The 13,635-nt window shown below is 39.4% G+C and overlaps 1 protein-coding gene and 1 long non-coding RNA gene across 6 annotated transcripts; one reads left to right on the forward strand and one right to left on the reverse strand.

The window, feature by feature from the left end:
* The first annotated feature begins 360 nt into the window (after positions 1 to 360).
* LOC127004415 (putative N-acetylated-alpha-linked acidic dipeptidase) lies at positions 361 to 12,323 on the forward strand. Of its 5 annotated transcripts, XR_007757781.1 has the most exons (18): positions 361 to 592; positions 690 to 780; positions 1,239 to 1,392; positions 1,855 to 1,992; positions 2,164 to 2,289; positions 2,882 to 3,062; positions 3,958 to 4,048; positions 4,848 to 5,020; positions 5,692 to 5,827; positions 6,953 to 7,083; positions 7,534 to 7,814; positions 8,286 to 8,386; positions 8,780 to 8,925; positions 9,294 to 9,378; positions 9,643 to 9,735; positions 10,539 to 10,792; positions 10,975 to 11,028; positions 11,273 to 12,323. XR_007757781.1 is itself a non-coding variant. In XM_050872079.1 (16 exons), the coding sequence occupies exons 1-16, from the start codon at positions 517 to 519 to the stop codon at positions 10,738 to 10,740; spliced, it is 2,205 nt and encodes a 734-aa protein (XP_050728036.1). In that variant the 5' UTR covers positions 362 to 516; the 3' UTR covers positions 10,741 to 12,323. The 5 variants fall into 5 exon arrangements, 1 of the variants encoding a protein (XP_050728036.1); XR_007757780.1 differs by having other exon boundaries at positions 362 to 592; positions 10,539 to 11,028; XR_007757778.1 differs by having other exon boundaries at positions 362 to 592; positions 10,975 to 12,323.
* Positions 10,937 to 12,892, reverse strand: LOC127004418 (uncharacterized). Its single transcript, XR_007757784.1, has 2 exons — positions 12,504 to 12,892; positions 10,937 to 11,428 (listed from the first exon to the last, which is right to left on the reverse strand). It is a non-coding gene; the product is annotated as an uncharacterized LOC127004418 (long non-coding RNA).
* Positions 12,893 to 13,635: the final 743 nt, after the last annotated feature.

Consider the following 13,635-nt stretch of genomic DNA (forward strand, 5'->3'; position numbering starts at 1 on the left):
CCCCCCCCCCCCACACACACACACACACACACACACCAATAAGGAACTGTTTATGAGAAGTGTATAGCTCCTGAGACAGCAAGAAGAGAAAATTAGGGACTTATGGTGAGAGTGGATGGAATCCTCCCACCCACACACTAGTAGTAGTAGTAGTAGTAGTAGTAGTAGTAGTAGTATAATTATTACTGTTCCATACTACTTAAATAGTGATGTTGATGGCATAAAATGCTATCAAATATTAACCCAGTATTTGTATACTCGCTTTTTTTTTTCTTTTTTTTTTTATTCATTCAATATAACCTGCATCTTAAAGCTTGATAGGGATGAACTTCAGATAAAAGATAAGTGTCTTATCTCTCACATTCAAGTATATTAGCACCACTATCAGAAACATAATTACATACCTAGTTACTTGAATGGTGGTCACTGATTAGTGTTTGTGTCTGTGTGTGAAGTATTCTCTTCCATACATTGTATGAGTTTTACTTGGAAACAAAAGAATATTTTCAAAGAACAATGAATTCCTCCATTCTTATCACACTTGTTGCATCAATCACGGGGATGTTGGTTATCCTTGTCATCACATTAGTGTGTAAGCAAACAATATTTGAGGTTAAAGAAAGTAACATTCTAAATAAATATTCAGTCTTGGGAGGGCAATACATCTAATTTCTTTCTACTTCTTGCAGTGACTTTAAGTGAAGAAAAAGGGCCACCTACAAACTACAGGCAGTTCATCATCAACAACATCAATGCAGATAACATCTATTTCATATCAGGGTTAGTTTTTATCAAGATTAAAAATAAGCTTATATATTTATAAAAAAAATGGTTATTATTTGCTCAGAGATGCAGAGCTAAGCAGCACTTCCATGAGTATTTTTTTTTCTTTCAATATAGATAGCTGACTTGGGCAAGTAATAAATGGGAAAGCAAAACTATGTGATGCTAAAACAGTAAGAATATTAAAAATATTAATAACTCTACATCAATATTATTTTTCCTTATTACGCCATTGTCTCCACAGCAACTTGTGGAAACAATTTGTTTATGCATTCAAAATAACTTGTGGGTTGGCTTTTTCTTCATAGCACATGATTTTAAAACTTATACAATCAGCTAGCAATATTAATTCACATGCAAAGGTAACATTTAGAAGTTTAAGGAGTTATATAACAATGACAAATTACATTTACTGCATAAAATCAATGCTTAAACATGTGTATTTTGCAAAACAGGTTTTTGTCCAGCAACCCACATCCTGCTGGCTCAACTATAGATGAAGTGCTGTGCGAGTTCATCTCCAGAATGTGGAGCTCTCAAGGCCTCAGAGTTAAACGGCTTCACTATGATGCATTCCTGGCCACAGCAAACTCTGAGAGACCAAACAAGGTTAGTATATGGTGTCAGTATTGTCAGTGTCAAAATGATTCCTTATACAGTAAAAGTCTGGTTCAAATATCTCAACAGTCCAAATTTGTAAAAGCAGGAAATTATAATCTGAAAAAAATTAATTCTGGAGTGGAGGTTTGGAAAATGGTAATGAGCCTTTTTGGATGGGCTGTACAGCTATTCATAACAAACTTTTGCTGCAGTATTGTTCTGCCTTGACAGAGAGACACTGTAATGATGTGTGAACATTATAATAAGGTGGTTCTCATAGTGTATATGTATTTCCATGCTAAACTTTACTCATATTCCTTTACAGTACAACCCAAGTACACATTTTTAGTAGAAAATGGATTTTCACATCTAGAAACAAAAACAAATTGTTGAATGTATCTCTTGGACATAGACAAAATAATCACTGCACAATAGATCTAACTTGTCTTACCAGTTCCTTAATTTTCTCAGGTGGCAGTCTTTAATGCCACAAATGGCACAATCTTTGAATCATCACCTACCCAGCCACTCATCTCCTTCAATCCTCCTCCAATCAACCAACTGAGCATTTACTCCTTCAGCAGCTTCTCTGGACTGGGCACGGCACAGGTTTGATAAGGCTGTTGGAAATAGGGTGGCAAAGTGGGGGCAGTATAAGTTTTACTAAAAAATTAACATTTGGCATTGCATAATGATGTATGAGCACAGATTTTTCAGGAGATAATTATATTTTTACATGTTTTCTTTTTTCCTAATAACTGTCTTTTCTTTCTCATCCAGAGCTCATCTGTTGTTTATGCCAATTATGGAAGGGACGAGGATTTCCGTTACCTTGATGAATGTAACATTACAGTTAATAACTCCATCGTCTTCATACGCCATGGTGAAATTTTTAGAGGAGACAAGGTAACAAGTTACTTGGTGTCACAGTAAAAATACTTAATTTGCTTGATAATGTTCAACGGGAATTCATAAGTGAACAGTTATGTTTGTATATGTATCAAAGAAAAATTCAAATTATCTGCTAAGTAATAACTACTCCATTAGGCTAGCTAATAACTACTCCATCTGTTACACCTTAACACACTCGGCTCACAACCGAGAGAGCCCGGGTTTGATTCCCGGGCGGAGTGGAAAAATTTGGGCGGCTTTTCCGATACCCTACGCTCCTTTCCACCCAGCAGTGAATGGGTACCAGGTATTAATCGGGGGTTGTGTCCTGTCTTCTGGGGTCTGTGCCCTTCTCCTATAATTCCTTCCCCTCCTGTCTCTCTCTGGCATATGACTAATTTTTATCATATGAGTGACCTTGTTATATCTTATTTTTAGGAACTTTACCCAAAAGAAAGTTCCTGACTAAGAAGTCATGTCATTTATATAAATATATGTCATGTCTTTGCAAATTGAGTGCATGTTAAGATTTTAAACCGACTCAACAAATGTAGCATCTCATCATGTGTTCACAGTATTCAGGTTTTGGTCTGTTTCTCTCCCAAAGGTAAGGTTTGCAGAGACCCGTGGTGCAGCGGCTGTCATCCTTTACACTGACCCTCATGATGCTGCACCACTGGGCCCCTCAAACACCTACCCCAACACAGTGTATGCCCCTCCTGGAGCCACACAGCTGGGCTCTCTCAAACTGCAGGGAGACCTCCTCACACCAGGCTACCCTGCTGTAGGTAAGACTAGACACTACAAGCATTAGCTCCTGGCCACCACCTTCCTCTAACTGTTGGCCTACTCTTTTGTAGACTAATGATAAAAATCATTATGAAACATAGGTTGTATGTACTTGCATTACGGTACCGTACAGTAAAATGCCAGCCATTTCAAAGTATGATCACCATTACTTTATTTCTATTACTTACACCAGGTTTGTCAAAGAAAGGAAATCCAAGGTTGAGTAACCCCCCCCAAAAATATTTGCAGTTAGAAGAGCCTGGCTGACTTAGTCTCATATTCACACAACATTCAAGGAGTGTTGCCATAGATTGTACTCAGCATTGCCACTCTATCACTTGATATGCCAGTCTGTGAAATGTGTCTGGCTCATGCAATGGCTTTGCCAAGGTGTATATTCATTATTTCAACCTACCAATCTTCCTCCATTCTGGCATATTGTTTCTTAGTTTTCCTATATTCATTCCAGTATTGTATTCTTATATGTAGACCTTTATGACCTCCTCACATTTTTTGCATCTTTTGTTCATATGATTTCTTTTGCACAATTTTAATCTAAATTCTTTTAGTATGGCCTTACTGGCACCTTAAGTCAGTAGATCCTCAATTTCCCAGGCCCCAGTTTCCTGGATTTCAGATTTATCATGATTCTGGGTAATAAAAAATCCAACATGTCATTTGTTTTCCTGATCAATTAATCAATCAGTCATTGGTAACACATGTTGGGGGCTTGTTGTTGAACATCCATAGTGTCATCAGACATCCCTCTTGTCATCAGACATCCCTCCACAAATTCCTTGTGAGACTGAAAGCAACCACCAGATGAATTATTTGAAGGAAAATGTAGCTCAATAAAATGCGTCAACATGCAATACGTACATTTTTGTACCACAGAATCGGCCTTTCATCTATTGGACTCTGAGGCAGACACATTCTCCATCCCAGTCCAGCCGATGAGTTATAGCGATGCTTGGCACTTTCTCAGGTGAATGTTTTCCTCTGTATATTATAGTACACATTGATAGGTCTTTTGAGTGCTGAAAAGACTTCTCTGTCTTTTTATCAGCTTACAAAGCGATATTCTGTTGCCGTACACATACAATGATAAATTGAATTTGTATGGGTGTTTGGTGATGACATCACAAAAATTTGATGGCAAGTAGAACTTACTGTAATTGTGGTCATTTATCTACCCTTTGCATCACAGGATGTACTTCATGCATCCTGGATTATTGGAAAAATATCCCAGGATGTGGTATGTTCATCTTGAGTTTCTGAGAAATTTTTCCTGAATTAAAGAAACTTCTTTTTTTTTATCAAAGAATCCCTTTCTACTGTAATGACCACATGGGAAAGGCCCCAAAATCCTCTGCGCATTGATAAAGTGTTGGCCTTCTCACTTCCTTAGTTGTAGTTTGAACCCCCCTTCTTAGTGAAGGATGTTGCTGCTACAACCGTAAAGTTGTTTCAACCAAATTCTCATGTTTTTAAAAGTGACAAGTACCCTCAGTAGAGTGAGGTGCAAAAAAACTGAGCAAAATCTGAATCCACAAAAGTTGGGGTGTCAGTCATATACAAAGAAGGTAACTGGCTCCAGACTTGACTGAAAGCTCCCCTAAATACCATTTCACCATAAAAACGTTCTGAAAATGCTTGAAACCATAACTAAACATACGTGTATATGATAACAATATAAGGAAAAACTTTACTGGCCAAACCAGGAGCTAAATAATCTATTCATTTGGAAAATACAATCATGCATTCATTATATAATTATTCCCCAGTCTTGTGAAGGGAGAGGAAGCACCAGCCAGCTGGCAAGGAGGCCTGAACTTTACCTATCATTTGGGGCCGGAGCTGGCTGAAGGAAAACAGGTGGCTGTGATGGTGATGGATCTGCTTGGCCAGAAGACTGTGTACGACGTAGTGGGCTTCATTGAGGGTCAGGAAGAGCCAGGTAAGAGGAGGAAACTTGAGAGAAGCTACTAATTCAAAGAAAGAAGTGTTTTAGATGTTATTTACAAAAAAAGTAATAGGTGAGGAAAAGATTTAGTGTGAAGGAAGGAGAGAGGGAGTTGGTGTCCCTGTCACAAAGATGAGTGGGCCCATGGTACTTTATGCATCATTATAACTTCTACTATGTGTACCAAGTCAGACATGTAAATCTGCTGCTTCTGACAAAACTATGTCGACATTTAAAATTTATTGTGCCACTAAAACTGATGCATCTTAATCAACTCTGTCAGAAGAGTATAGTGGCCTCACTTTTATTGTGAAGCATTGGACACAACCCGTGCAGGGAGTTCAGTAGCCTAAAGCCCTTTCTCTTTGTAAAATTGAAAAAAGTTGTTGAAAAGCATTCAGTACTATTATAACATTTAAGTGAGAACACACACACACACACACACACACACACACACACACACACATACGTATCTAGTGAGGTGGCCATCATATGAATCAGAGAAATGTTTTAAGGATAATTTTGTTGTAGGTGCTGATGGGGACAATGACCTTCACACTATTTCAGTGCATGAAAACAATAATGATATGCTTTTCTTAGTACTGTGGTGGCCAGCAACAATTTCTCTCGGTGAATATCCTCTCCTTGTATTTCTCTGCCTCTAGATCGTTATGTTATTGTGGGGAACCACTATGACTCCTGGACCTATGGAGGTATTGATCCATCCTCGGCCACAGCTGTTCTCCTTGAGTTGGTGCGAGTCTTTAGTGAAATGCATGCTGCTGGCTGGAGGCCCAGAAGGTTAGTGAGACAGCAAAATGAGACATTCTGTTTTTTAGGTGTCCCAGTGAGAGATGTGGAATGATTGTATTGTATATGTACTTGTGTTGAAGTTATTTATTTTTAGAAGCCAAGTCAAGGAGTGTGTCAGCTTTTACATACATATACTTTTCAAGGGGACTACTACTACCATTCACTACTGCTACTACTACTACTGCTTCTACTACTACTACATAAATGATACATCCACCCATGTTTATTTTCCCGACACATAATCATGGAGGGCTCCATAGTTTGGAGGTCATTAGCCCCAACTCTGTTTGCTAATGACTGTGGCATCCAGCCATATCGCTAATACTACCTGACACAAAATCACCTATCATATATTACGTCTAGATCCCCCTTTCCTTCCCTACTCAAGTCACTCCCAACCCACCCTAATGTCACTCTCCACCACTGTGGCTTCATAGTCCATATTGGAGATGTTGGTGGCTTTTGGGCCAGAGTGTCTGTGCCTAAGAAAACATTTTATTCTCACAAAACGTCAACCATATTTTTATCATATTTTTTTTTCTTATTCTCCTTTGTTACTTTGAGTTTATACTTCTTTGAATGCATGAGAAGAGGCAGCCTTCATAAAATGATTCATATTTGCAGTAGTAGTAATAGTAGCAGCAGTAGTAGTAGTAGTAATAGTATGTAGTAGTAGTAGTAGTAGTAGTAGTAGTAGTAGTAGTAGTAGTAGTAGTAGTAATAGGAATAGGATTATTATTATTAGTAGTAGTAGTAGGAGCAGTAGTAATAGTAGTAGAAGTAGTAGTAGTAGTAGTAGTTGTAGTAGTTAGCTTAAAAATAAAATGTTTAGTAAAGTTTGTAATATTAAATAAAGATGGTTGTCGGCCACAGTCATTGGCGGGGTGGGGCCAGTGAATTGCTTTGTGAAAGGATATGAGAGAATATACCGCTCACAACGCAACTCTAATAGATGGAGGCCCGTAGTAGTTGTAGTAGTAGTAGTAGTAACTGTGGTGGGTAGTAGTAGAGTAGTAGTGGTAGTAGTAGTAGTAAAGTAGTAGTACAATAGTGGAACAGCAACAGCAGCAGCAATAGTAGTAGTAGTAGTAGTACGTATTTTTTCTCTTACAGGACACTGCTATTCTGCAATTGGGGAGCGAAAGAAAACGGTCTCATTGGCTCTACTGAATTTGCTGAAGAATTTTCATCTGTTCTTCAAGACCGTGGAGTGGTGTACCTCAACCTGGATTTAGTTATGACTGGTAATGACTTCAGACCATTCAAACATTTGGTATTAAGGTCAAAACTATATTATTTCCCATTAATACCAGAAGAAAAAAATATCTAGCAACTTCAGACTGCTGTGTCCCTGCTTTAATGGATATGTGATTACAGGCTTGGTTGTGATAATGTTATTTACTGAATTCATTTTATAGTTTTCCTTCATTCCTATGATGTGGCTTCGGAGAGAGAGAGAGAGAGAGAGAGAGAGAGAGAGAGAGAGAGAGAGAGAGAGAGAGAGAGAGAGAGAGAGAGAGAGAGAGAGAGAGAGAGAGAGAGAGAGAGAGAGAGAGAGAGAGAGAGAGAGAGAGAGAGAGAGGAGAGAGAGAGAGAGAGAGAGAGAGAGAGAGAGAGAGAGAGAACCATAAAGTAGTTCAGAAAAAGTGTATTTCAAAGGTTCATTTACTTGAACTTTTATTTTTTTCCCTCAGGCAACCACTCCTTCATGGCCATTGGAGTTCCAATGCTTCATGATATCATCTTTGAGGTGGCCAAGATTGTGCCAAACCCTGACCCATCTGAAGTGAAGGAGGGCAGGACAAGCATCTATGATACTTGGTTGCACCGTTACCCTGATGGTCCATATCCACGCATCTCGGGAGGAAAGGATGTCAGGCCCATTGTTGGGACGATAGGTACTGGAAGTGACTATCGAGCCTTCATGTTCAACTTGGGGATCCCCAGCATGGACATGTTCTTCACAGCAGCCCCAGTACGTAGAGTGGAATGTTTTGTCTGTGGTGTGCAAATGTTGCTTGCCAGGCCTCAGCATGAAAGGAGTTTCCTTCTGGTGACTGGAATGTTTCCTTTGAGTTATTCAATGTGTGTCATTGTCCATGCAAGAATACATATACAAAAGCATTTTTGCTAGAAATAGCATTGTTGGTACACTCTGTTGGGGTGTGAAGAATAAACATAGGATGGAGTAGATTAGCCTTGTGCAACATATACAGCTGTGTGTATGTGATTTTGAATAGTAAACTGCTGTATGGCTGTGTTGGCTGTATGGTATGTTTTTACAAAAATAAATGATGTTTCATTTTAAAGCTCTTTTCTACAAAAAAAGGTAAATACTTACTACTGGGATGAATATAGGAGTACCATTTATAACTGGAGTTGTCACTATTACTAGTATTTTTGTCATCTGAGTCACTGAAATGCATTTACATGTGTCTTGGTGCAGGACGAGGCTCAGCTGCCACTACAACACACTGCCTATGAGACTTTCTTCCTGGCCTCTAAGCTGATGGACAAAGGTCTTCTCTACCACCAGGGCTGTGCTAGGTAGGTCTCTGGTGCAAATTACTTGCCAAAATAGTCATTACAAAGGAATAACACTGAATGGCTCTTTAGCCATATTGTTGGCTTTAAAGATAATTATTAAATGTTTATGGTTTTCTTTTGATTTATTGACATTGTGGACCAAATTAATTTAAAACAAAATCATGGTAAGGACCACAATGATGTTTTGAACTGAAGCTCTCCTTTGAGTTGCCCTCCTTTTCCTTATGTACCTCATCATTTCTATCATTTTCATTTTCTTTCAGCAGATTCCTGATTTGACTTTTTTTTTCACTACATTTCATTCTTTTTAATTTCCCTTCTATTCCCTCAACCTCCTTACAACAGATTCCATTGCAAAACCCCTATACATGTACCTCCCTCCCCTCACAACAGGATGCTTGGACTTCTTGCATATGAGTTCTCCATGCAGCCTCTCCTCCCCTACAATGTGTCTGCCTACACTGACTTCATCAATGCTTCTTGGGTGGATTTCATTTCTTCAAATGGATCTCAGCTTGCCGACTTTGATGTTGAAACAGGTATTCATGGAACAGAAAAAGAACAACATCCTCTTTCCTTACATACACTTAACCCCAGTCTTTTCTCCCACACTTAAATATTCTTCACCCTCTCATTTGTGTTGTTTACTTTGTTCCCAAGTTGTTTTTATCTATTTCATATATCTGACTCTGTTTGTGTCAGTCATTGCAAGCACACTATATCTTTTTGTGTATTCTCCAAATTGTTAACTCATTCAGGAAATTTTACAGGTGGAAAGGAGTTTATTCCTATTTTTTTCACTTTCCATTACATAGGTTAAAAATTCCAATAGAAAGTGAGACAATGTATTCCAAAATTATAGACCAAGAATTTCCTTTTTCCATATCAATTTGTCTCCTCCATACAGAATCACTGGAAGCAGCTGTTGTGCAGCTGGTGGCTGCTGGCAAGGCCTTTCAAGGGAATCTCACCTCCATTTCTAGCAGCACTGAGTGGGTATACCTTCCAACAACTGCTGTTTATCCCTCCATCCTCCTCTGTCCCTGTGCTTTGTAACTTTGACCTATTAACCTCACTCGTGGTATACTTTTCTTTTGTCCCTGTCACCATCTTATATACTGTGAATGACAGATAAGTTTATTCCACTCGTAAGCCAATAGGATGTTTCTTTAAGTAGGCCACACTGAGTACTATTTTTTTTTAATTTACCCTAATAGTTTGTCTCTGCACTTTGATTGCCCTGATCATTTTTGCAGTGCATTAACATTAAGGCGGTACAACGATGCCATGCTGCTGCTGGACAAGGCTTTCCTGGCCCCATTAGGACTGCCTGGACGGCCTCTGCTAAAGTAAGTATTGGTGGTGGTAGTGGTGAGGTGATGAAAATTGGTAATAGTTCATGGTTTTGATGTGGTTGCTAAGGGTTGCAGCAGTGATGGTGGTAGTGAGGGTTTTTGAGATGAAGTAGGCAGCGGTATTTTTTTATTTATTTATTTATTTATTTTTTTTTTTTATATACATACGTCGCAGCCTATTGCGCCGGTAGGCTTCTTCCCGCGAGTGTTTATTGTGGCGCCATCTTGCATTGGCTCATGCTGCCCTCCTGGAGCTCATCTTTAATCTTAGAATCTAGAGTCCGGGTTGATAGATGGTCTTCTGGACAGCATGTGGGTAGTTTTAAGCCACTCAGCGGCGGCTGAAAAATCCCAGCTTGGTGGCACTGGGCAGGGATTGAACTTGCGTCCTCCTGAACGCGGCTCCGTCACTCTGTCGACTCAGCCACCGCCGATGTGGTTGCTAAGGGTTGCAGCAGTGATGGTGGTAGTGAGGGTTTTTGAGATGAAGTAGGCAGCGGTATGTGAGGTTACAGTGATGAAGGTTGGTTATTTTGATAAAGTTAAGGGTTGTAAAGATGGTGAGGGTTATGGTGATGAAGAAAATCAGTGGTGGTGAGGGGATGAAAGTTGTTTATACTAATGAGGCAGCTAAGAGTTGCAGTGGTGGTGTTGCATATGGGATTGATGGGAGTGGCAACATAGTACAACTCTTCTACTAATTAACTCAGTGTTCAAATTAATTTGCATCCTGTATTTTTATACAACTAATACTTTCTCATAAACAATTAGTTATTACGTCCTTTCTCCATCCCAAGCCATGTTGTCCTGGCACCAAGTTCACTTAATGGCTATGTGTGGGACACCTTCCCGGGCCTCCAAGATCTCTTGAGGGCCGCCCAGGATGATCAAGCCACCGTCAACAGCACCAACATTGAACGTCTCCTGCAGCAGCACGTGGCTGCGCTCACCCACCACCTCAATTTGGCTTCCCGAGCACTGACCTTCTCCCTGTGGTGATTTGCATGAATTGAAAATGTGATCTAAGGAGACTGTATGGAGCATCTGTTCAGTAAGTTTTATTGGAATACTTTTTTGCTTTTGTGTTAGAAAATTTAAAGTAATAAAATGATGGTGCATATTTAATTTAGATTCCTGCAATAATTCCTAATCATTGTACTTCAGGATTTTTTGTGTGTAATGAACAGACTGTAAACCAATTTTTTGGTTGCTTAATTTTAATAGAGACATCAGTTTTACAGACTTATTTCCACCTGGAGGCCTGGTGCCAGCAAATCATTCTGCCTTGTAAGACTATTCTCCTGCATCACCAAACTCTTTGAGCACCTTGTGCTGGGAAAGTTTTCTTGTTAGTAATAACTCAAACATCAACTTCCTTCGAAAATGTCTGGCTTCTAAACACATTCAAGTATACTTGAGCTTTTTTACAATTAGAGCATCACCTTCAGGAGGGCTTTCATAATGTTCACTTAAAAATATTAGCCTTCATGGACAAAGGGGGAGCTGCCTCACATAATGACTTCCTTTCCAGACTTCAAAGCTTAGGACCCTTTGGCACACCTTAAGACTGGGTCCACTCCTTCCTCTCATCTAGAGCATACTCTGTAGTCATCAGGAACACTTCTCAAGACTCACTCCTGAGTTTTCTTTTTAACATCCTCCTTTTAGGCTTTCCTTCCCGAAAGACCTGAAAATTAACAAAGATAAAAGTAACGTTTCCATTTTTAATGACAGTGCAAATTGATGAAATCAGAAATTTTAAAGTGACTCAGGAACTTAAATGCTTTGGAGTAATTGTAATTAGAGAAAATATGTAAAATTCACAAAGGAAAGTTTATGTCGAAAGCAAGAAAACTAGTCAATCTGACATATCCAGTAATAGCAAAAAGTTGGAACAAAATTCTAACTGGGAAATCATATTGAAAAAACATAGTTTTACCAACTGTCCTGTGCGCATCAAGTATTCTAGGGTATACCAAGCAAGAAATAGAAAAACTGCAGCAGATTGAAGACTCAGTGTATAGAACAATACTGGGAGCTCCACAATATGCACAGGTTTTACCTTTAAGAGGGGAGATAGGGCCATCACAATGGAAGGCATAGGAAAATGAAAGTAACAAGCTGCTGAGAAGAATTATAGAGGAAATGTCAAGTAAGGGAGAAGATTACTGTATTCAATACAGTGTCTATGAGGGCTAATGAATTAGGAGTATTCAGACCTGATAACAGTTAGTAAATAAAGTTTTAGAAGGCAGATCAGGGAGTGAAACAAAATAAATCGGCAAAGGGAGTACTATAAAAAAAAAATAGCAGAAAAGTCTAGTTTGTCAATCTACAAAATTTGGAAAAAAGAAATATCAGGAGAGGAATTGTACGTTTGCAGGTCATTAGATATTTTCTTCAGAGCAAGAACCAATAATCTGAGGTCAAACAAAAGGAAAATGTGTGTGTGTGTGTGTGTGTGTGTGTGACAAGTGTTTTTTTTTTTTTTATATGTATTCAATCTGGACAAAAAATAGATACATAATTACTTTTCTTTTGCATTTGTAATATGTATTTTTGTTAATAAACTACTACTACTACTACTGTGTGTGTGTGTGTGTGTGTGTGTCCAGCATATGATCAAGAACACAAGAAAATTACTGAGATTGCAACGACCACTTATAAAGGAAGATAACATAATTTGGGAGTTGCTGTTTGATGGACAGAGTAGAGGAATCAAAGGATATTGTGTATGGAATATGGAAAAAGAGGGAACTTACACCTGACGTAACCTGACTGGACTGAGCAGAGCCCCACCTCAGCTCTGCTACTAGGAGCCGGAAGTCTTCAAAGGTGACAAAGGTTAAGGTGCACCGTGTTCGGTTGTATCAGGCCTTGTGGGGCACCGGGCAGCAAGGATTCATGAGTAGACTCTTTGATGGGCAGTGTGATCGTGGGCTATAGTTACTATCAAGAATAGCCTCCTTGGTCACCATCATTCCCTGCCATACAACACAAAGTTGCTTGGGTCTTGTGTTGGATGGTCCACATAGGAAATCTATTATAACCTAGAGATACCTACGACTCCGCTTCTAACGGGAGTGGCGTGTGAAGCTAATTGGCTGGCTTCATGGACTCTTCTTTTTCAAGTGTTTTGGCGGCTCGACTCGGGGGAGTCGAATCTTTGAATGGCTCGCTAGGACGCCATCTTGTTATTACGATAAGTGCAAGGAAGAGTATTTGCGATTCGGTAGGTACTCTTGAAAAATCGGCACCACTGTCTACACTCCTATATAATAAATCAGAACGATTGCTGAGAGGAGCTATAGGTTGCTTGCACAACTCAAATTTAAGCTCGGGGCAGAGTTGGATGCAAAACAAACCGCGTTTCTTCTTGTTTTGATTTGTTCCGCGTTGGTGCTGCAAGACAGGTTTTCTGCCGGAATTCCATCCACTTGTGCAGTGCTGGGGTGCGGCAATAAAGCGAACAAATTCCCCGACAAGTCGCTTCACACACTACCAGCTACCTCCAACCAGATAGTAACCCCGTTGCGATGGTGAACAGTTACTCGTGCACGCCACCTATAGATGTTATACTGTAGTAGGCGTGGGATTGCCTTTGTAACGGCTCCCACTTATGTCTTATTCTTGATTCTTGATTGTTGATTGGCGTTGTTGTCTTTTAGTTTTGTTCAGTATCAATCAATGAATCAGTTTTCTTTTTTCTTCTGTTCCATATTGTTGTGATAGAGTTTTTTCTGTCTTCAACTTCTTCCAGAGTTAATGGTTGAAACACCGTAGCTCCATATGTTACACGATTTTAGGAACAAATCGAACATAACTAATCCCGACCAGCGTTACCAGATTATCGTACTTTGCACATAGTATTTCCGGGTTTGTGACCCATAACCA

The sequence above is a fragment of the Eriocheir sinensis genome, chromosome 28, assembly GCF_024679095.1.
Source record: "Eriocheir sinensis breed Jianghai 21 chromosome 28, ASM2467909v1, whole genome shotgun sequence".
NCBI lineage: Eukaryota > Metazoa > Arthropoda > Malacostraca > Decapoda > Varunidae > Eriocheir > Eriocheir sinensis.